General features: G+C 38.9%; 1 protein-coding gene across 6 annotated transcripts in view; it reads left to right on the forward strand.

Annotated features, from left to right (window-relative positions):
* BRAF (B-Raf proto-oncogene, serine/threonine kinase) overlaps positions 1-22803 on the forward strand; it is a 121579-nt gene extending 98776 nt beyond the window's left edge. For 5 of the 6 annotated variants that reach the window (XM_074315267.2, XM_074315266.2, XM_074315265.2 and 2 more), the window contains 4 exons: positions 141-272; positions 6362-6496; positions 9909-10062; positions 15700-15950. In XM_074315267.2, the coding sequence (XP_074171368.2) occupies positions 141-272; positions 6362-6496; positions 9909-10062; positions 15700-15722 (444 nt within the window). In that variant the 3' untranslated portion in view covers positions 15723-15950. Of the gene's footprint in view, positions 1-140; positions 273-6361; positions 6497-9908; positions 10063-15699 lie in introns of all 6 variants that reach the window. The other variant, XM_019749855.3, reaches the window with a different exon arrangement.
* Positions 22804-24895: the final 2092 nt, after the last annotated feature.

Below are 24895 nucleotides of genomic sequence, written 5' to 3' on the forward strand. Positions count from 1 at the left end.
ATAAGAGAATTGATTACATATTAGATGGGTTATTGAATGATAAAAGCATTGTTCTGGGAATTATAATAGTTTGGTTTTCAGTCTTTATTCAGTTGAAGTAAAGAATAAATGAGAATATTTTTCTTTTTATGTTCTAACAGGCACCAGAAGTAATCAGAATGCAAGATAAAAACCCCTATAGCTTTCAGTCAGATGTGTATGCATTTGGGATTGTTCTGTATGAATTGATGACTGGACAGTTACCTTATTCAAACATCAACAACAGGGACCAGGTACATATTTACCATCTCTTGGGGTTTACTTACTATTTACGTAAAGGTTCCAATTCATTGTAGAAAAGAAGTGTTGAGTCCTGGGTAAGTATGAGGGATAGATCTCTTGATCTTTGCACCAGTAGTAGAAACCTATTGTATACTTTTGGTAGTAATAGCATGTGAGGCCTTGAAATACCATTCTTAAATATGTGTTGTAATGGAGTGAGATTCCTGCTCTTCTGACTGGAAACCAGAGATACAACAATGGACGTACCTCATGTTTCTTGACCATGGCAGGGTGAAAAGAATGATCTCTACACCTACAGCATCTGAGCTCTGTTACGTCTTTCGCTCTCTCACAGGTTGTGCTACCTAAGTAGGTACTCGGCCATGAACTTATTTGTATCAGATTCTGATAAAATTATTGTTTCCTCTTTTTCTAATTTTCAAAACTAGGTAAATGGAAGAACTGTGACATCATGCTTTCCTTTTTCCATAAGGGCGGGTCTAGTAGGAGGGAATTTTTTTACTTCTCTCTTCCTGAGTTCCTATTCTCTGTCCCTTACCTTCCAGAACGTACCAACGTAGCCACATGCAGCTTTTTTCCTTTTCTATCCCGGCCATATGAAATTCACTTAGGCCTTTAACACTGGCCATGAAAAATGAATTCTCTTTACTGAAAATACCTTGTATACGTCAGCATTTTAAAAGTGTCTGCCTGCGCGCGTGTGTGTCAGAGAGAGAGAGACAAAAGAGTTACAGCAGTTACACTGTTAATAGTGTAGAAAAAATAGTTGACTCTATAAACTGATTAATTAATACTATTTATACTTTATGCTGTGGTTTGTCTCAGAATCGCCTGGGTAGTTTTTTAAAAATGGAGATGCTGGAATAGATTCTGACTCAGTAGGTGGGGTCTAAGTACCTGCATTTTTAGTTAAGTTTCCCAGGTGGTTCTGATACACACCAAAGTCAAGAATCACCGATCTAAAAAGAGGAGCGCAAACATTTTTTGTGTTTCCTCATAACCTCCCAACCTAATGAAATGATAGTTTTTGTGTATAAATGTGTTACTTCTTTTAAGTAGTGGTTGTGTATTTTGGTCAACAGCTCCACTCTCGGTCTTTTGGATGACAGCTCTGAGTACTGTGTTTCCCCGAAAATAAGACCTAACCAGAAAATAAGCCCTAGCATGCATGATTTTTCAGCGTAACATCCCCTGAACATAAACCCTAATGCGTCTTTTGGAGCAAAAATTAATATAAGACCAGTCTTATTTTGGGGGAAACATGGTAGCTTTCTCACTAAGAACTTCACTATCATGTGATATCAGAGAAATAATCTAAGATATCATGTCCTTGGTATATGCTTATTGAATCACCGTGTAGCCTTTACACAACAGTGGTCTTAAATCTGTATTTTGAGAATTTTAAAAAATGGCTACATTTCTACTCAGGTCAACACAAAACTAATTTTTTAGTTGCTGTTTAGTCTTTCTAACTACTTTGTATCTTTAGACTGTTGAATCTTAGTTTTGCCTGTTAAAAAAAAAAAAAAAAAAAAAAATCTATGACCTGGCTTCTAATGAGCTGATGTTTTAAGCCTACGTGAAACTTAGATTCAGGATGGACCAAAATGCTCACTAAAAAGCACAATTGAAACATTGCACATATTGTTTTTGTGACAGATTCTACAGAGATGACTGATCTGATGATCGTGGTCTAAGCAGCAAGATGGTCTCTAATTTGCAAGCTTTGTGTGTTCTGCCTTTTACAGTCTTATTAACTCAACTGTACAGCGTAATACCCTGTACCATGTTTACTTTTCCTGTGCCTATTATTTTTCTAGAGGAATTACAAGGGAATTTTAATTTAGTTTTAGTTGGTTTTTCATAGAGACTACAAATAAAAATTTATGAACTTAGATGAAACCCATTTGTCAGTGAATATACTTATTTCAATAAAATAATAAAAGTGTATTATGGAAACAGTATTATTATCTCTAAAATATGACCCAAAGCATGCCAGAGTTCTGCACTCACCACTTCTTGGCGTTGTAGGTCCTGTGTCCTCCATGAGAGTATAATAAATGACGTGGCAAGGGCTTACTCTCCATGAGAGAGATAAGTGAGTGTCCCACAGAAGGGTGAGGCCTTTACTAGTTAATGCTTTCTGGTAATACAGTTAGAGCCTTCTGGAGTTTGCCAGTCCAAAACCAAGTTAAGTATTTGGTAAAGAAAATGGAGATAGACGAATGATATCCTCTTCGCATTACCAGTCTCCTTCGTTATCTTCTAGTCTGCTTCCTTCAAATGGCACATTCCATGAAACTCCCTTTTGAATCCATAGCTCTGGTCATCCTCAGTGAACTAACTGCAGGCATTGCTTCATCTGTCCCCTTGATTTGATTTTTCTTTGTCTTATATTTTGATCTCCGTGGCTCTCAGATTGGACTTTTGCTTGAAAATCTAGGAATATTGTTTTTCATGGGAGATGGGAAAGCTGCTTCCGTATTACATAATAGAAACCATTCCCCTACACTCTCATCCCCACAGTCTGAGGTGGGAGCCTTTGGCTGTCAATTCAGGGCAGGACTCTGGTGCAGCAGTGAGATGTCATGACAGACCCTGACTCAAGCTGCACAACCTGGGCACTTTACCTCTCTGGGTTTTTGTTTTTTTCCCAATTCTAAAAATGAGAAATTGGACTAAAGAGTTCCTTGCAGTTATAAAGATCAGATTCCTTCCTAAAACAGGTCTCTTAGCTCCTTGAAGAACGACCATGCCCATGTTACTTTGCAGAATAGCGTGCTGTCTACTTTTAGTTATGCAGAGGCTGAAAGTCGGAGCAATTGCTTTGTCATTTTTTTCCCTCTTTATTATTCCAGTTTGCTCTCTAATTCTTCTTCCCTCTTACAGTGGAGCTTTTCTACTAAATTAAGATTAATAATATCCTGATTTAAGCTAAGTATATTAACTGTGTACACTCATGGCTTTTCTTGGAGTAGAAGAGCTGTGTGGTCTTAGAAGAAAGTAACATAATGTTTATCTGTTACTTCAAGTGTATTCCAATTATTATTGCTGTATAACAAGCCACCCAAAACATAGTGGCTTAAGCAAATTCTGAATCGGCAATTGGAACTGCGCTCAGTTCAAACTGAGGAAGGTTTCTCTCTATCTCACATGGTATTGGCTGGTAGATTCCCTGGCTGTTAAAGGATCTACTTCCAAAATGGCTCATTCACAACCTGCCGTGTGGTGCTAGCTGTCAGGTGCAGGCTCAGTGGGGCCCGGGGCCAGGGCCCTCGCTTCTTCTCCACATGAGTCTTCCTGGGAGGACTTCTTCACAGGAAGCCTGGACGTTATCACAGTGTGGTGGCTGGGTTCGAAGCACAAGTTCTCAAGAGACAGGAAATGATACGTACCAGCGCTTTAGCAACATGCAAATTATTTTAATATAAAATTTTGATGCAAAGAGCTGTGGGTTATCCAGTAATACAGAGATGAATCTGAAACACAGGCTATGGTCTCAGTGGAGTGTACAGTTCTGAGGAGGCAGTGCAGGGGGAGAGGGTGAGCAGATGTGCTCCAGTGACACTGACGAGTGGATGAGGGGTGCAGGTGCCGCCGTGTCGAGTGTGGATGAAGCATGAAAATAACCAGCCCAGAATTTCAAACCAAGCCATTGAGTTTGTACTGTGTGTGCTACTTGAATCTTCTATCCGTGAATTATTTCCAAGAAAGACTTTCTCTTTAAATTTAAATAATTGCAAAGAACGTAATTTTCAGTGTATTAACATTTCAAAATAAAGCCGTTATATCCTTCTTTTAAATGTACCCAATAAAACCTACTGATTTGATTTCTACCGTCATAGTCATGTGCCATCTACCACCACTTGTTTTAAAAAATACAAAAGCTCTTCATTAATTTTTGGAAGTTTTACGTAGCCCTCTTATTCCTCTTTGAACTATTTATAGTCTACTTTCCCCACAGAATTTTTTCCTAAGGTAACATATTTTTATGCTTTAAAGTATTTATTGATCACTCAAGTTAATCTCTGCAACCAATATTAATGTACTTAAATTTAGAATTGAAAATTTTTTTCCATGCTTCAGAATTCTTCAATTTTGAATTTTGCTGTGATCAATAATTATTAATACATAACTAATGAAAATAACATACGTTTTGATACATAGAAACATCAAAGGTAAAATGTTGTTGGAAATGTATATCTTGAACAACGTGGGGCTTTTTAAAGAAGTACTGAGAAATATTGTTCAAATAAATAAGAAGATGAGAAAATCAGGAGTTTCGTTATAACCACATGCAGAGTTCAGTGATCCCCAAGGCCACCCTCAGGTTCAGTAATTTATTAACTCTCATAGAACTCACTGAAAGTTGTTCATACTCAGGTTTATTACAATAACAGGATACAAATTAAAATCAGCCAAGGGAACTGGCATATAGGGCAGCATCCAGCAGAGTTCCACAGGCGGGCGTCCCAGTTGTCCTCTCCCAGAGGAATTGTGGACGGCACTAAATTCTGACAGCGACGTGTGGCACTGCGCACAGTCCGGGAAACTCGCTGGAGCTTTGGCAATCAGAATAACTGGACGCAGGCACGGAGATGCGGTTGACCACCTCTGTGGCCAAGCTTACTTCTCAGCCCCTCCAGAGGTCAAGCTGGTACTACACGTCAAAGCCCTCTCTAAATCACATTGATAGCATAGATTATCTGGCCTCTGCCAAGTTCCCCCGCTAAACAAAGACACTCTTATCAGGCAAGACATTCCAAGAGTTTAGTGATTACCTCCCAGGAGCCCAAAGCAAATCCAGCCCTCTGTGTGAACAAGATTAATTCTTTACCATATACCATTACCTGTCAGTTATTTGAACTCATTTCTGCACGTACCACAAATTACATAGTAACTTGTCATTGAAAATTATTTTAATAATTAGCTGACAGTTCAATCAATTTTACTGAAAGCAAAGACTTGGAAGCCAACTGTCTTGCAAAGGGATTTGCTACCCATGCGTTAGAGCCCAGTTAGACACCAGTATTTGGAAGTGTCCTTTTGGTGTCCCAGGAATTTTACACCCTGGAGCATTGTGTACCACAGTGAAATTCCATGTTGGTAAAAGGTAACTTTTATAAAATGGGAGAAGGGCGGTTATGACAGGAGAGATGGGAAAGGAGCATAAGAGGGATACCTCCACTTCGGTGGGATTTGGGCAGATCCGCTTATAGTTAAACAAGGTTTATTATAGTACCAAACAGGAAATAGCATAAAGTAGGATATCAAACTGGGCTGTTCCTAAAATTCATCAGCTCTGCTCTATAACAAGGATCTCTTACTGGCTCTCTCCACCTTAGCTTCTGGTCTGTCCCTATGGGACCTGTTGCCTCTAAGATTAAAACCCCTCTCTCCTCCCCGAGCCCCAAGAATCCTAACATCTGTCTCTGCCCACTCTCAAAAGAGTCGAAAATTAGAAAATTAAGAAATTAGAAAAATTACCAATCTCTGCACCGAGGGAAGACAAGCCTTTGTACTTTATTAAACAGAAGATTTTAGTCCCCAGTGGTTTTGCCTTCTTCTTCCCTCTGGAGGAGACTCTGATTCTCAGATTTACATACATGCCCCATTAGCATTCACTCAACAAGAATGCAAAATGCAGACGCCAAAACAACTGCTAAAAAGATGAACTTTTTTGGTTCCTGCTGCAGATGTATAGAAGACTTAGCACGATGCCCAATAAATGACTTAAGTCGGAAAGAGGCATGATCCATCCCATCTGTGTTTAGAACATTACCCTGGGAAAATGGATTGGATGAGATGAGATTGGAGCTTCGGGAGCAATTAGGAGACTGTTACAATAGTCCAGGGGTCATGAGGATTTCAATTTGCAGCCCTTGAAGTATTGGTTCCCAGTGTAAGTGTAGGCATCAGAATGCTAGCACCTTGTTTTCAAACTTTTTATTGAGGTGCAATGTACATTTTTTTAAAAAGTACACATGTCATTAAGTGCACTGCTTGTTGAATTTTCAATGTTTATGTATTTTTCAGCTTATCTACAAGTTTTATGATTTGTCCTTTTGTTTCTTCCCAGATCATTTTTATGGTGGGACGAGGATATCTATCTCCAGATCTCAGTAAGGTACGAAGTAACTGTCCAAAAGCCATGAAGAGATTAATGGCGGAGTGCCTGAAAAAGAAAAGAGATGAGAGACCACTCTTTCCCCAAGTAAGAAACAGCTTTATGATGTCTCAAAGGGCAGACTCGTGTTCAGATGCAGATTGTTAAGCAGTTTTTAGCGCACGCAGCTTGTATGTCATGATTTGGATTCCATGTCATTATGTGCAGCCTCCAGATAAGTAAGCACAAAGGTGATTTTATAAAGGTTGAGCAGTGGTGCACACCTGGAAAGTTGGAACCTCAATGTAAAATATTCAGAAAGATGTTGCTGTGTCTAGCCGTTCTCAGACTTTTTGGTCTCAGAACCCTTTTACACACTTAAAAAGTATCGCGGACCCCCCCACCCCCAAAGAGTTTTTGTTTATATAAGTAATACTATTTTAGAAGTTAAAACGAAGTTTTAAAATACTTATTTATAAATGTATCTAAGCATAGTAAAACCATTACATATTAAGTAATACTATATGAAAAATAATTATATTTTCCCAAACAAAAAAATTAGTGAGAAGAGTAGCATTGTTTTACATTGTTTACAAATCTCTGCAAAAAAAAGAGAAAATAATAGACAACTGGATGCTCTGATTTGCATTCATTACGTTGCAATGTTTTATATCATGTAGCCTCTGAAAACTCCACTTAAAACGCTTGTAAAATAATGACAGTAAAAAGGGCAAATAATATCATAGTATTATAATGAAAATAGTTTTTCCACAGACCATATTTAGAGAATTACTGCTTTAATTCTTGTTGGCACAATAGACAGGTTCCAAGCTTCCCTTTAATACTTGGTGTTTTTGAGGTGTATTTCATCTGGGGCAGAAAAAAAGGCAACTGTCAGCCCTGTCTGCCCTTGCCTGATTTTTGGAAATTTTCCATTACTTTTTATCTGTTCACGTCATAAGGCTAAAGCCCTTAAATTAGTAATCTAAGTACCTTAACAAGCTTAGAAAGTTCACCTTCAGTAGATTTTGTGACATAAATTCAGTGTTTTATGATGCTTAAGAGGCTCCTGATAGCACATAATAAACGTGTCTCAGTAAGTCAATCAGGACAGTTCTCAAGTGGGAAGTGCTGCTCCTCGTTACTCAGCTACTAATTACTGAGTTAGTCCTCTGTGAACCGTGTGCCTTTGAATGAATACTCAGTCCTAGGTGGGTTCCTTAGACAGAAGCCACTGTCACGGGAATGAGCAAATCTTTTGTTCCCACCTAAAGAATTAAAGACACCAAGTCTTTCAGGGGCGGTGTCCAAGCAAGGACGGGAAGCACAATGGTTGCGCAGGTAGATACATGTTTTACAAATTGGAATTCTAAGTTATTCTTTTGAGGAAGAGTTGTTGTTGTTGTTTTTAACCCATAAAATCACTGGTTTAAGACGATCAAAGTAAAAGACCGTTATTGTTGTTGAACAATGTCAGCAGGACTGGCCCCAGTTCTTTCCACATCCCAGGTGCTAGGATTGCGCATTTAACACAATTGGTGCACATTAATAACGCAAATTAGCTCCTTAGGCCCACTTTTGAAATGGTATTCAATGGGACAGCTCATATTCCTCATGTAAATGCCATTTCATTCTTCTCATGGTATTAGAAAATGAAATGCATACGTGAATTTTCCAGATTATTGAAGGCTTATCCCTTTGAAGTATTACTTTTAAATTTTCATTACAGGATCTCTTTTCATGCTACACACAAATATAAATTTCACATGGCTAAAGACTTATATGTAAAAAACAAAACTATTAAAAATGAAATCATTTTTATAACCTTGAGGTAGGAAAGGCTTTCCTAAGCAAGAGACAAAATCCAGAAGTTACAAAGGAAAAGATTAGCAGGTATGACTACATTAAAGTCTTTAAACCTCTATATAATAAAACTAATATCGAAAGATAAACAGAAAAATAATTATAGCATGTATAACAAAGAGTAAATGTTTGTATTATGCAAAGGACTCCCTACAAATTCATCAGTAGAAGATAATAGGAAATGAGTAAAAGATATGAACTGGCAATTCACAAAAGAAATTCAAGTGATGAATGAACTTTAGACAAGATGTTAAGAGTTCAGTGACAATCAGTAAAATGCAAAGTCACAGTAGTGAACTACTTTTTCATTTTGCCTCTCAGATTGGCAGTAGGCAACATTGGAAACAATGTTGGGAAGTAAGGAAGAGCCTTTCTTTTAAATTATTTAAGTGTTGGTGGAATGTAAATTGGTTTGGCCTTTTGACAGGACTTGGTGCAATCCTTAAACTTAAAATGACAAGTACCCTTGGCTCTCCTAAAAATCTGTACTGCAGAGCCTGTCCCCACAAATACTCCGATATATACAGAATGTGTACTGCAATAGGACAAGTTAAAGACATGAAGATCAAGGTAGCTCTCTAGAGATGGCATGGATATCAGTAAGGAAAAACGTACGGCAGAAAAATATGTGTATGATACCACTTTAAATGGTGGCGAGCGTGAGGATGGGCTCTGTTTTCATATTTGCATGTTTGTGCATAGGAAAGGTCCAGAAGAAAGTGTAGACTCTTTAACAGTGGTTACCTCTGGAAGGTAGGACTTACACTTTTCTGTATTACATGAATTTTTATGTGTGTTACGCTTATAATTTTATTAAAAAGTTTTGTAACGTTGCTTACTTCTTTGCCTTCTTATATTAGTCATTATACAGATTGCAGTATAACTTTTGAAAGGTTGGGTAGCTTAGAAAAATAACCATGGTAGTAATAATGGCCGCTGACGTTTTCTTGAGTCCTTACTATGCGCAAGACCTTGAGCCACGCCCTCAATACATACGTCTCATGATCACGAATGTGCATTATCATACTGTTTGCCTTCAAGAGTCATAACCTGTTCCTTTGTACCTTAAAATGCACTGAATTTCTACATTTTGTTTATTGGTGTCTTTTTGTAGAGCTTTCTTGTCTTCTCCGTTCCTCTTGGGTTGTCACCTGTCACATGTCGCTCCTGTGCCACCAGCAGCCTGGGTCTTTGGGACCTGCTTTTAATGACGTGTGTGTAGAACATTTCCCCTTACTAAGTTGCTTTAAAGAATGAGTTGCCCTGATGGTTCCGTTTATGAAAGTCATATAGTGCTTTACTAATTCCGGCTCCCCTCGTCTTCCCAAAAGGGACTTGTGGTCTGTGAGACATAGGCAAGTCATTGGTTTTAAAAATTTTTATTTATTGTTCCAAGGCTGACAAATGATCTCAAGGGTAAATAAAAGCTAACCATGGGTTATTTTCCCCATTCAGTTTCCAGAGATTACAGCTGTAGGACTTGGGTAATTTTCGTTTTAAGGCAAAATATCAGTGTCTTAAGTATTTTTCTAGGCACTTAGGATAATACTGAAAACTGTGTAAGATTTCGGGTGCTTTCCTGTAAAGTACGATGGGGCTCTTAAAGATTACTACCACGTAGATTTTCATTCTTCTTTCTTTTTTTTGCCTTTTTCAGATTCTCGCCTCTATTGAGCTACTGGCCCGCTCATTGCCAAAAATTCACCGCAGTGCATCAGAACCCTCCTTGAACCGGGCTGGCTTCCAAACCGAGGACTTTAGTCTATATGCTTGTGCGTCTCCAAAAACGCCCATCCAGGCAGGGGGCTATGGTGCGTTTCCTGTCCACTGAAACAAGTTAAACGAGTGAGAGCGAGCGTAGGAGGGTAGGGACAAAGGAAAATGAGAATGTTTGCTTGGGTATTTGTTAAATTCAATGGGCTATTCTTTTTTTTTTTTTTTTTTTTTAAGGTGAACCAAAGAATACTTCGATTTCTAAAGACTGGATATAATTTTTAACCGAACTAAAACTCATACTTAGCATTGGATTTTTGACATCCAAGGGTTTTTGAAATGCACAGACATTGCTAAAAGTTTGCAGTGCCTCTTCCTGATGTTTTACTTCCTCTTCCAAGTTTGTTTTGTTTACTTGGTTACTCTAATTATTAAACTGCAATTAAGCTTTTCCCATGCACCTTTTGTCATTAGCTGTCACCCGTCCAGTAGGGTCTCCCGAGCATGCCAGCGCCCCTGCCCCTGTGTGGGCAGCTGGGAGGTTGACCGGAGGTTAGCCTGTGTCAGGTCAGGGAAGCCAAACGTCCCATTTAGGAAGTCACTAAAACAGAATAAGCTTATTTTTATCCTTAGTATTTTTTCTATAACAATTTCTTTTTATTACAGTTTGCAAAGTATGAATGTCCTTTATTCCCTTAAGGCAATACATTTCTTGTATAAATTGTGGGTGCAGGTAACCAAAGCGATTTCTGAGCACTGGCGTGTTTGACATGACTGACACCCTTTAACTTTGGATTGAAGTGGAAGAATGTTGTAGAATCCCTTTTAGATACTTCTTTATATATTAAGAATATCTTACACATACAGAAGCCGACTAGCCTTACAAATGCACTGCCTCCCCCCAAAAAAAGCTTCGCAGAATCCTGTGAGAGCTCTTAGGTTTGTTTGTTTTTCTTGTAGAGCTCTCTGGTTGCCAAACACCAGGTAATTAATGGATTTTTTAAAATTATTATTACTGTAGATACCAGTCCTGATGCCTGCTTTAGCAATGACCTTATCCATGTGTCTCATAAAATTTCTGTGCCCCTGATATTCTTTGCCCAGCAAGATTCTCCTTGTTATGAATGAATGCTCTTCTCTTTCTTGTGTCTCCCGGTCTGACGTACTTGTCAGCACTTTCTAATCCTTCTCCTTCCTTGTGTAGAAAGTCACTGTAATGTGGCGGCCAGTATACGCTTACTGTGAAGCATGATCTTCCTGGGAGTCAAAAGGGAAAGAAGCAGCACTGCTGTCACCTTATCAGAGCCTTGTCACCTCTGCTTCAGAGCCAGCTTAGGGACCAAAGCCAGCTTCTTACAAACAGCTCCATTTGTGCAGGTTGGGTTTGTGATGACTTGTACCTCGAGCTGACAGTTCAGGGTTATTCAGGCACCCAGACAGCGTCTGCATAAGTGCTGTCCTTCTTTGAAGCCCATAAAGAAGAAAATTGGGAAGACTTTACAGTCACGGTAACTTAATTTTTAAGTACCACAAATAAATTTTTGAAATGCTTCTTTTATTGGAATTGGTTAGATTTCATCCAGAGAACCCCCAGTGATAAGTGTGGCATACCTCTTGCCCTCTCATTGGGTAACTTAAGTAGCGCCATTCATGTTCTTAGAAATGAATTCATGAATTTCAATTCAGGCAAGAGTGGTGGAGAAAAAAATTTCTCGTATTTTTAAAAAATAAGAATAAGAAAGACATACAATAATGTAATATATTGGAAAACATCAATATGCATAATTTCTAAATCCTCCAGTGACACTAAAAATACAGTTATTAATAGTTCTTAGATGGGGTTTTATTTATTCACAAATTGAATAGCAAGCAGGTAGCTAACAAAGTTTTAACAAAATTGACTTGGTCTGTGGAATGCTCTAAGATTTGGGCATTTTGAGGCACAAGAGTGAAAGGCTCTTTTTATTGATAGTGCTCTTTCTGTAATTCCCCAGAATACTTGCTTTAATTTCATCTTCCTTTTCTTGCACACTTCTCTTTGTTCCCCCCAACACTAACCACTGCCCAGGACCCCACCATCTACATTTGAGTCCTTTCCTTTCTTTGCTTACCAGTTTCCTATGCCAGGGGACATTCATTGCTAAACTCTCACAACTGCCATCCCATAAACATTGGAACATGCCTCCAAAGGGTCCCATAGTAATTCTCTTCTTTCCATTGGAAATGTTAGTGGAAGAACATTACACATACAGCAGCTAAGATGTTTAGATTATATAGATCCAGAGAAGTCAGAAGCATTAAAATGATATACGGTAGTTTCCCTTTGTGGTGGTGTTTGTTTTATACTGAGTTTCAGATATATTCTCCAAATAAGGAAAAATATTATTTTTCTAACCAGAGGTAAACTTAATAACTGTAGGTAATTGAAACAAAAGGACATTCATTCTTTTGTGACTGCTTCTTTCCTTAATCCTGAACCCCTATAAATTTTCATTAGAGTTGATTTCCTTCTTCAGGAGGCAACCTTTTTATAAAATTTGTTTCACATTTTAAAAGTTTTACTAGCCAATGATGAGGAATGAGATTTGCCTTCTTAATTTTAAGTAGTTTAGGTATCACAGCATTTCATCAAATGTTGCAGGTTTGTTTATTTTCCGATATTACAATATTGTGCTAGCCATTTAAATACTGAGCCAGTAGTTAAAATCACCCTCTCTAAAACAGTAACTGTTTCACACACCAGCTTAAATGGCCTTTCTCTCAAGATGGTCACTCTCAATTTAAGGAAATGATCTACCTTTTTTTAATGCAGTATTATGAAATGAGGACTTCATAACTAAAACATTATGTCAGTAACAGTCATCTTATTTAATTGAGACTTACTGAGCATTTCTATAACACTTTTATTTTACTAAATATTTCATCTCTCGTGATCATTTCTCTAAAGCATTTAAGAAGGTGAGTGTGTCTATGCCAGAATGTTCCTCAGTCCTTTTGAAACTGCCTGAAAGATCACCACAAAGAAAGAATGGAACTTCCTCTAGTTTCAAATGACTGCCCCCCTACATGGAATGCAATGATTGATTTGTGTACAAAATAACATACAAGGTTTTCATAGCACTTTTTAAGGGGAATTTTTATCAAATTATATGTAGAGCAGCCACTGAAATATCCTGGAATAAAGAGTAATTATTTAGTAGTATCTTAAAACTAGTTATTAAAGCCTTTAGTTTTCAAATAAACAAGCCATGATATTGGAGGTATCTAAAATCATAGGGTCTTCCCAAATGTTTTCTGCCTTATTCCTAAATAAAGTCAAACGGAAAATCGTGCTTAGGTTCTTCTCAACCAGACAGGAAGTAAAACAGACAAAAAAGTTTCATTTTGGCCTCTGATTGATTTTTCAGTTAATAATTAAATTAATATTCTGAGATTTTTTCAAAAAAAAATCACAGAGTTTCTGGATATTTCACTCAAATAACTTCACACAAGTGGAGTTGACTCTTAACCTCAAATAAAATGGGGGTGGGAAGTGGGATAATAGAGACTTCCAGCTCTGCAAGAGGGAATAAACAAGAAAAGATTTTTCTCCCCAAAAGCAGATCCATCACCTGTTATCCCCATCTTTTCCTGAAGTTTCCCCATGATTTCAGGGACATATATAGAAAGAGTTTATTTTTTGATCCCTAAATTCTGAGTTCTTTTTGTCTTTGTTTTTTTCCTGGACCTGAAGTCTGATTATGAAAAGAATTGCATTCTATTAGAAGCGGTAGACTGGTAGGATGAGCTTTAGTGTTTGCTTTACTGGTGTTTCATTTGGACTTTGTTGGTAAGATTTTGTGCTTTGGGGGGTTGTTTTGGGTGTTCTTATTTTTAAGGCTAATATTCAAGTTTGTAGAGTAAAACACTGTTCTACAAAAATGAAGTGTAATAATGAATAAGACACACTGAAGATTTTCTAAAGTTATTTTTTAATGTGGTCTGTAAGTTTTAGCTTAGAGTTTATCGTTTTCTGATACTTTCTCACTTACTAGATGAATTCTAGCTATGTTTTATAAGGATTTCTCTCAGGTAAATCTTGTTTTCACATTGGCTTCCTTGTTTAATGAGATTTAGATTCTGCGAGATACAATGAGTACTTATCAGGATGTTGAAAATTGCTTTAAAGAAATGTATTAAAATACTAGAAAAAATAGCAACCTTAAAACCATAATGTACTCAAACCATAAGCAAAGGTAATGAGAATGTTTTTATATTTCTAGCCTCTGTTAATATAATACTCTCCAAGGTCTTGTCTTAGTAATTTTGTTTTTGTTTTGGTTTGGTTTGGTTTGGGGGTTTTTTTAGTGCCAAACGCCCTAGGCCTTTTAACTAAATAGGAGGTAATAATTCTTTTACCATTCCTTGACCTTTGACTCGATACCTTGGTTACTTGCTTGGTAAAAGGAATCTTTAAATGGAAAGAGATAGTACCACTAGCTGCAGCCCAATAAGTAGTTGTATTTGGAATGGGGAAACAAATCGTCAATTATTGAAGATTGTTTAGAGGCTTGTTACTTGTTAAGACCCTCAACTTTGGATTCCAGCTCTGCCATTTTCTAGCTGTGAGATCTTGAGCAGGTTACTTAACCATCTAAACCCCAGCTCGCTCCTTTTTAAAATAAAAGGAAGCAATAGCACCTGCCTCAGAGTTATGAGGCTCAGAGGTAAACGTGTATGATGTATTTTGGTGAGGCACCCAGTATATAAAAGGGTGTATGACATTCAAATAATGTCACTAATAATGTCAGCATACAATCTGAGGGGTCAGGTCAGCCAGTCATTAGCAATCCGTTGTTTGCTGGGACGTGCCACTTGTCTCTAGTAAACAGACTGTGGTAGCAATCACAAAATGAATAGGCTATTCCTAGATTAAATAGAGTCTTCATATAGAAGATTGCTTCGATCTTCATCAGAAGCTGCTGTTGCTGAAAAATGATGTTAAGGTTAAAAATTCTGAGAGTTGTCGGTTATTAACTAACGCCCAGAAATTGACTATAGTGTATACAATAAGAGGAACAGACCTCTAATTACAAGTAGAAGCTGTGGACAAAATGATAGGTGAAAGACAGTGGCATGAAGCCCCCAAATGCAGTAAGCTGAAGGAGTGTCGTACCTCTAACGGACTTTGTGGTTTAAAGAACTCCTCATGCTGAGAATAACCAGTGACATGTGCCTATGTGTAATTTTTTGGTAGTTTAAAAGGTGAAATGAACTAGAAAATGGAGGGTCTGGATATTCTTTCCTTCTGTCAAATATGTAATGTAGACAAATCATTTGACTTTTTAATTTTATCATTCCTCCTTCCTTTCTAATAGTAGCATTTTAATAATGAAAATGAGTTGTTATTTCAGGGGGAATGTATTCTACACATCAACCTTACTATTGTACAATCAGTTTCTGAGATATTTTGTTCATTGGAACTGTTTTTAGCTTGATTAGTACCTTAGCATGTAAAACCCAATTAGGAAATTCTCTGCAGACCTGACATTTAATTGGTGTAACTGAACCATAGTCTACACACTATATAAGTTGTCTTCTTTCATGAGTTTCAGCCATTTTTGCTTTTTAAATTAGTGATGATGTTGCTAGATTTGTGATATACAGTCACCTTTCAGTGAGGTTTCAATGAGCCTTTTCTGTGTCTCTAGGAGGTTTAACTTGTTTTAAAATTAGCTCTTGTCCTCCCTCTACAGGAGAATTTGCAGCCTTCAAGTAGCCACATCCTGGCAGCATCTACTCTTACTTCTTAAGTCTTGTGTTCGTACAATTTGTTAACATCAAAACACAGTTCTGTTCCTCAGATCTTTTTTTTAAAGATACAAAATTTTCAATGCATAAGCTGGTGTGGAACAGAATGGAATTTCCCATCCAAGAAAAGAGGGAAGAATGTTTTAGGAACCAGAATTCTCTGCTGCCAGTGTTTCTTCTTCAGCACAAACACCACAAGTCTGCCCACTCCCAGGAAGAAAGAGGCGAGACCCTGAATTCTGACCTTTTGATGGTCAGGCATGATGGAAAGAAACTGCTGCTACAGCTTGGGAGATTTGTTGTGGAAGGTCTGCCGGTCAACTTGGGCTTCTAACCACCAGACCAATATGTGGCTGATCATCTGAGGGGCAGTTGCAATCACCAAGCACCGTGCTCTTTCCTGTTCTGGGATTTCGTTGTGGAGCTCTTTCCCCTGGCCACCACCGGTGAATTTCCGAGGGATGGAAAAAAAATGCAGCATGCCCTGTCTGCGTGGTGCGTGCTCAGTCCTTGACCACTTTTTATCAGAATGAAGCTATTTGGTTTAAATGGATGGTGAGAGGGGTGGAGGAGCCCCGTTGGGTGCAGAGGAAAAGGGAATGCTGCATCTTTTTCCTGACCTCCTGGGTTTCTGGCCTTTTGTTTCCTTGCTCACTGAGGGTGTCTGCCTAACCAAGCAGGCGGGAACGTGCTGGCACACACGGTCTTCTTTTCTCATTGGGTCCAGCAATGGGGAGAAGTGTTGGGGGATTTTTTTTTTTTTTCCCTCCACAGTATAGCAGGTTCTCAGGAAAATCTTCCTCCTAAGCTCTTCCAGTCACCAAGTACTTATTGTGGCTACTTGTCCAGGGCACAAAAATGCCATGGCGATATCTAATTAAAAGCCTACAAAACTGCTTGATAACAGTTTTGAATGTGAGACATTTATGTAATTAAATGTAAGGTACAAGTTTTAATTTCTGAGTTTCTTCTCTTATATTTTTATTAAAAAGAAAGTAATTTTCAGATTTAAATGAATTGGAATAAAATAATACTTCCCACCAGAATTATATATCCTGGAAAATTGTATTTTTGTTATATAAACAGCTTTCAAAAAAAAATCATCTTTTTCTCTACCTAAATATGGGGAGCCTTAGCCTAATGACAAATATTTATAATTTTTAAATTAATGGTACTTGCTGGATCCACACTAACATCTTGGCTAATATTTCATTGTTTTTTCCAACTTACTCCTACACTACATCCTACGTCCTCTTTCTAGTCTCTTATCTAGAATATGCAACCTGAAATAAAAATGATGGTGTCTCCATTCATTTTCCTTCTTCCTTTTTTCCCAAGCCTGGTCTTCAAAAGGTTGAGTAATTTGGCAGCTGAGTTTCCCCAGGCAGAGAACAGAGCAATTCTAGGTGTATTCGGACCGAGGGAGTTTGTGTGAAGCCTAACATCGGTTGTTTTTATAGAAAGAGCTGCTGTGGTATTAAAAACCTCATTATTTATCTTTGTATAAGTGGAAACTGTCACCTAGTCATAGCTTCCTTTGGCCTTTACTGAAGGGTGGTAAAAGTCACAGGAGTGGCAAAGTGACTCTGGACACATGAATAGCAAATACCTCCCTGTCTCTTACTAGGATTTAGAAATGTAAATCAAGTCAAATGCACTCAGTAGCCGAGGATCTGAAAGAAATTAGACAGGACCTATGAAATATACCAGGGAATTAGAAAATGTCGTTTACAAATTTCAAACTAACTTACCCTGCTATCTTATCTTTTGGCCGACTAAAGCTCCCTACCATTAGATGATTTTTGCTAAAATACCTGTATTCAAAGGAAGGCCTACTAAAAATTCCACGGACTTGTAAAAGGTTGTCCCAGTAAAATGGAAAACACACCGAAGTTCTTAGTGAATTTGAAAAGCGGTGCGTTCTTACGTCTTAATGAGCAGAGCCGCATCTTACCAAATTGATAAATTGCAAAGGTGGAAAGTGTTCCAGCTGATTTGCAGAGAATCCTGGGTTCATAATGCTGCCTCGCTTGTAAGAGCATCGTTTCCTTTTCTTTTACTATGTGTCCCATAGATGCTTTTGAACGTGCTTGTGTCCCCTTCACCAAGGTTGCAGGTAGCCGGGCTGGACCAGTAGGCAGGTAGCGCGCGCTGGAGGCTCAGGTGCAGGTCCATGGGCGGCGTGAGCCCGCACAGGAGCTGGCTGTGGAGGAAGCTTAGGTTGGAGTTCTCAGAACAAAATGCAAGGTGATAGGCTTTTTCCTTCCCTTTCTTTTTCGAATAGGTTGCCATCTCATTTGAGAAGGGGGAACAGACTTGATCTCAGAGGAAGCTGTACCCAGAAGCCAGGCTCAAGGTACCCTTGAGAGATTTTTAAAGAGCCCTTAAAAAATAATCAAGATTTGAAATTTTTCCCTTTTCTTCCTTTTTCTATGAAACAGTTTTCTTCTCTAGTTTACAAGTGACATGGAAAGGGGGTTTCCTCTGAGTCTCACTTTATTTTTTGATGCTGAACTACAGATAAGACTTGTTGAGCTCCTAAGAAATACAAGGAAGGACTCCTTGTTTGTGCAAAGCACTTTATGAGTCTAGGTGGCTGCTTCACTGGTTATCTTGTAAGGCTGTAATTATCTGTCTTTTCCGTAAAGTGGCTGCAGTGCCTTCTGTAGTGTATTTTATTTTGGGTGAGGAGAGGTGACGCCTTCTGAAAATTTTGAGAGCAACCATTAAAGGTTGTTTTAAAAGATGTAGTATTTCTGATGGACTTTTCATCATTAAACTAGAGCCCAGGGTCTCTTCTTTTGCCACCGAAATAATATTGACCAAAAAGTAGTTTAGAAAAGGGATTTGTGAATAGAAAATCCAATGTGATTCTTTGCAATTATGTGCACCTTAGACGAAAATTCTGTCTAGCTGTCAAATTCTGGTTCCTGAACATCCAGCCCCTGAGTGTATGTGAGACCTGGGAGGACATCTGGGGCCTCCTAGAAGATAAAATCCCACAGAAAGTCTATGCGTGATAGTCATGTTGGTGTTGGAGAAGAAAGAGCATTATAGTTATAAAGAAATAATGCGAGACAACACTGTCCACCTGAAACTGAATATTCCCTAGATTCTCATTGGGTGCGGTCACAGCTCTCACAGGATGTTGCCTTTCACCAGGCACCAGAGGCACTGCTGCACGCCCCTCCCGCACACCCACCCTCCAGGCCTCCTGCAGACCTCATCCAGCTTTAGTTTGAAACATTGCAGAGGTCAGGTGACCTCTTTTAAAAACTACCTCCTCAGAATGAGGTAATGAATAGTTATTTATTTTAAAATATGAAAAGTCAGGAGAACTAGAACATGAAGATGATTTAGGATTTTAACTGTTATGTGTACTTGTATTTGAGCGCTCTCCTTTTGTCCTAAAGGGCGTTCGACATTTAAGCAGTAATACTGAAAAATGTAGCTCAGAGTTATCTGAATGTTGTTGCAAGTGGTGCCAGAATTTGTTTAGGGGTACACTTCAAAATCTCAACCTTAAGTCAGTTGCATGAAATTAAATAATGACGGTATCACTCCACTAACAATGATAAAATTTTAGTTTTAGTGGGCTTGGCAAGACAGTACATCTTCATAATGAGTTAGCCACAGTTTTGTCACATGCAGATATCCCTATAGAGAGACTGCCCAGCTAAGAGGGTAGAGAATGATTCCCCATTTTGCAAGATTCTCTTCTTTGTTCGAGTTGTCATTGTTAGTGTTAGAATAGCAGCACGTTGAGACTAGCAGATTCCAACCATTAGGGTATTAAAGACAAAAAAAACACATAGCCAGACATGGAAGGTTTACTGTGAGTATGAACAGGAAATAGCTTACAGATCATACATTGAAATGGTGTAGGTGAGGCTCTAGAAAAATACCTTGATAATTTGCCAAATGATCTTACTGTGCCTTCATGATGCAATAAAAAAGCTAAAATTTTAGCAGAAATCAGTGATTTGTGAAGAGAGCAGCCACTCTGGTCTGACTCAGCTGTGTTAATATTTTTTAGAGTGCAATTTAGACTGCAAAGATAAATGCACTAAAGAGTTTATAGCCAAAATCACATTTAAAAAAAAAAAAAAGAAAAAACAGGTGAATTTTCAGTGAACAAAATTATTTTTTTAAAGCACATAATCCCTAGTATAGTCAGATGTATTTATCACATAGAACAAATAGGTTGAAATTATAGTTCAGTGACATTTCTAGAGAAACTTTTTCTACTCCCATAGGTTCTTCAAAGCATGGAACTTTTATATAATAGAAATGTTTGACAGACATTTTAAGAAATTGCTGTAGTTTAGGGTTGAAGTACTGTATGCTGGGCAGCAATCGTGTGTATTAACTTAGGAAGGGGAAGGAAATTAAAATACAGGACAGAATTTGATTTTATCAGTTTCCAGAGTACGGCAGCCAACCTAGACACTGATTTTTCAGTTTGAAATGTAAACTTGCCTCCCAGGACTGGTTGGCAAATTCAGCGGAACTGCACTGCTAATGCTGTTTGGGGTGCTGCGGGGGACCATGGGGTCGGGGGTGGGGGCGCTCCTTTATGAGGAGGCATTATTGGACTAGTGAATGGCCTGGTCAGTGAGTGTGAACTGGACACACTCCCTGGTATGCTGCTTGTATCTTGTTTCATTCCTCAGCACCCGCAAGAGGCAGTGTAGTCTCTAGAGGTTTGCGAAGGCGTGTCACCAATGCCTGTGGGTCGTTGAGCACCCAGGAGTACAGTAGCATCTCTGCCTGGTTGGCACATACTGGCCAGCGGAGAACGCGGTGCCAGTGTATTCATGTTCCATGTTGCTAGCTCTGGTAACATGGAAAACACCAGTAAGATTTTTGTTGTATCAGTGCACTAAACAGGAAGCTTTGTTTTGTTCTTTTCAGGTATCTTATTTTTACTTCTGTTTGGGCAAAGATGTTTAAATTGAATTTCAGTCCTAAATTGTGTCATTGTAGAAAGGGTGATTAACGGTTTCTTTCGGGTATTTTTAAGGTAGAAGAGGACAGAAACTTAAGTCTTAAAATCTTAAGGTAACAGTGCTTTATTTAAAAATGCATAGGGACAGTTAGTCCCCACCTCAAAAAAAATGTTTAAGTAGATCTTTCATTTCAGCATCACAACTTCAACTGTTAATTCAGTTTTAATTACTACATCAGTTTCATTAAAATGTTTCATTTTATTTAGCTGTTTTGACTAATTACAGTGATTTAAGCAGTTGTGCATGAGGACACAGCCAATGTACCTATATTTTTTATGGTGCATTTTTTTAAAGAATTCTATCGAGTGACGCACTCTTTGAAAATAAAGAACTAAAATATGTTTATTCATATTAGCATCAAAAAAAAAAAGATTTGTGCAAACCGTCCGTGTGTCCTGGCAGGCCGAGTGTGTTGTCCGTCACCCGTGAGTGGCGGGTTCTCATCAGTGTCTCTGTGGGGAATCGGGCATGAGGCCGCGGAGGCCAGGAGGCCACGGACGGTTCCGTGTACAGGGGGAGAGACGGGGATTATGAGGAAGCTGCTTAGTGTCGGTTTTCTTTTGAAAGTTATTGTGTTGCATTTGTGTGTAAGCTTTTTTAACCCATGTGTGTGTTGGTGGAGTATGAGTTACATAGGAGGACACTTCAGACTAGTATAAGCTACAAAGCTCACAAACTAGGCACAAATATAGAGAAAATGGACCAAATAGGACGGGGGAGGGCGTGGGAGTAAGTCTGAGGGTGGGGAAAATGGACCTGCGGGTGGGAAATAAACCATGAATTATCTGAAATAAAATGTAAGCGTGCAATAAGTGTGCTTTTTATCCTAAGCTGTGAACGGTTTTTGGAAAAAAATCATTCCTTATACATTTGTATGTTCCGTAGCTGATTAAAACCAGCTATGCAAACATAATGCCTTCTATTCACGTTAATTCCCAGCAGAAGTGGCTAACCTTTGTCTTATTTATCTTCATGTTACATTAGTTTACATACAGGGCTGTGTGTGCTGTGTGTGCCCTTTTCCCTCCGTCATTTGGAAACGCATTCATCGGGTCCCGTTTCCCTTGGCCGTGCTACACGTTCTAGCCTCCGATGGGCCTTCACGTCACTTGATTTGAAGGACCATCACGGTGATCCGTTCCTGTGAGAACCTCATTTGTTGGCTGTACACTCTGACCCTTTCCTCACTCAGCGGCTGCTGCTGCTCCTGTAAGGAGTGTACAGCTGACCAGCGGGTTGCAGTTGGTAGTTCACTGGTAGGTTCCTTTGAATTGTAGCCAATAGTTGTGACTGCTCTTTGGTTTGGACCAAGAAAAAGGAAATCACCCCCCTTTCATTTACTTCTTGGTTTGAGGACAGTTCTTCTATAAGGGAGAGGAAGGGGAGAGCCGTCATGTTTTAACTGAGGTGAATTAATGGCTCCTGGTTCAGCACTCCAAACCTTCTGGCAATCCATACACATTCCTCTCCTCTCTTGCTGCCAAAGGCTCGGGTTTAATTCACTTCAGTTCCACTCAAGCATTGAAAAGGTTCTCATGGAGTCTGGGGTGTGCCCAGTGAAAAGATGGGGACTTTTTAATTGTCCACAGACCTCTCTATACCTGCTTTGCAAAAATTACTATGGAGTAACTATTTTTAAAGCTTATTTTTCAATTCATAAAAAAAGACATTTATTTTCAGTCAAATGGATAGTGTCTCCCCCTCTTGTCCCTTAATCCTCAGTGTTTGCTTGAATCTTTTTATTTTTTTTCCCCAATTCTTCCCCACACCTACTTCTTGATACTTTGGTTCTCTTTCCTGCTCAGGTCCCTTCATTTGTACTTTGGAATTTTTCTCATGTAAATTTGTACAATGGAAAATATTGTTCAGTTTGGATAGAAAGCATGAAGAATTAAAAAGATAGCTGAAATTCAGATTGAAGAAATGTATTTCTGTGTAAAGTTATTTAAAAACTCTGTATTATATAAAAGGCACAAAAGTTCTATGTACTTGATGTGAATATGCGAACACTGCTATAATAAAGATTGAATGCATGGAGAAGCCTTTATCCAGAGTATTTTTCTAGCACCACCACTGTGATGCATGTGGTCAGGGTTTTGACAGTCCTTCCAGGCAGTGGAGGGACTGAGAAATGTACGTTCATACGTAATGTCCATTATTGCTTAGTGGCTAGCAGCTACTCATAGAAGCACCTGTGAAGTCATTGTCAAGGTGAGTGCCTGCGGTATCGTCCTGGCTACACTGTGGTAGTGGTGACAGTCTTGTATCCGGTGTTGATGACCCTCAGGTATTTATGACATGGGGACCTGACTGCTCCCTTCTAGGGGCTCAGTTTCATGCTGTCCTTGAGTCATTTCAGGAGTCTGTCCAGAGAAGTTCCCCTCACAATTGTATCTTTCGAAGTTTTTTGACACAACTTGCAATAATACATTTTCTGTAGGAACACAGCATGTGTGCTAACATGTAGATTTGAAACTATGCACACTTGGTTTTTACTTCTTTTTTTTAAATGCTGGCTACCCCAAAGAGTTGATCTTGAGCATTTAATGTCAACACCTGAAGAGTGAAAGATCCCTAGAGTATCTTCAAACTATGTGTAATTACTGGGCAAAGTTTCCAGAAGAAAGGTAAACAATTTTAAAACTTCACCTGGAACCTATGTTTGAGAACACTATGAAGGAACAGAAGAGTCTTCCAGATGGAACGTATTTGAGGAATCTGGTTTCTGGCTCTCACGCCCTCCCAACGAACCATGAATTGCTGACCAGACACGTATTTTCTCTGAACTACAGTTTTCTCATCTGGAATAGAAATGTAATTCTATAATATAAACATTTTAGAAACTCATTTTCTAAATAACCTTCATACATGATTCCAATAGAGTGATTGTGGCCTTGTTTTTAAAGAGTGTGTTATTCTATAAGGTTTGTTTCCTTAAAATTTAGCCCAGAATTGTGAATGCTTTAATTATTCTGATAAAATTCTATTATAAAGAACCTTACCACACAAGGTTTTTCAAAATTTTATCAGAGGCTGTGATAATTGGACCTACTGTCTGGGTTACATAGTTCTCCTAGATACATAAAATGTTAGGGCAGAGAATTCTTAGAGAGTCTGGTCTAACTCCCCTAGCAGTTACTAAAAATGAAGCCCCCAAGATGCCTTGTTTAGGCTCATGTAGCCAGGACTCATAGGACTTTCGTTTCCGAGATCGACGTTGTATTTTATATAATTTTGTAGTGGTCAAGATGCCAACAGTAAAATTCGCATAGAAATGGGTTTTGAGTTTGTGACAGCCTGTAGCTAGATATGGATGCTGTACGAGGCCTCCTCCACGTGGCCCTGTCATCCCTGATCAGGCAAGCCACTGCTCATGGAGGTGCCAAAAGGCAAAGCTCCCGCTTCCTCCGCTGCAGTTATTCCGAGGACACTCCTTAGTCAGCCAGAGGATTCTCACTGCATTTAACAAAAATCTAAGCCTGCCACCATGACCTATTACCTCACCTGCTCCCAAACTCCTCACCTGCCAGAACCCCACTGGACTTTCAATTCTTAAACACGGAGACTTTGGTCCCACCCTAGACTTTGGTTCTTGCTGTCCCTTGTCCCTAGAGCCCTCTTTCCTCAGACACACACACAACTGGTTCTTCCTCCTTGTTCAGGTTTCCACTCAAATGCCTTCCCTGTCCACCCAAAACACCACCCACCTCTAGCACATCACCCAATGCTATTTCCTTCAGAGCACTTAAGTAAACCTTGCTTACTGTCTTCCCTGCCTAAAATCTAAGTTCTCTGTGAACAGAATCTTATGTCTTGTTTAGCATTATATTAATGCCTAGATGGCAAAAACCTGTATTACAAACGTGAATCGTTATGCTTCTAGGCAAGTCATTACGCACTCGCTACTGCAGATTTTATCTGTAGAGAGAGGACCATTCTGTCCTACCGACTCACAACCGGGATACTACAGACAGTTGGAAAGCACTTGGAAACAAATTTTAGAAAAAAGTAGAATATCCTACTTCACCCGTCTCCCATTCCTCCAGCCCTAAGAATTCCTAGTGACTAGTGTCTCCTGAGTTCCACAAATGGCCACTCAACACAGTGCCCAGCCCATAAGCTAGGTAAACAC

The sequence above is a fragment of the Rhinolophus sinicus genome, chromosome 8 (assembly GCF_057876585.1).
Source record: "Rhinolophus sinicus isolate RSI-liver-muscle chromosome 8, RSI-T2T, whole genome shotgun sequence".
NCBI classification, from domain to species: domain Eukaryota; kingdom Metazoa; phylum Chordata; class Mammalia; order Chiroptera; family Rhinolophidae; genus Rhinolophus; species Rhinolophus sinicus.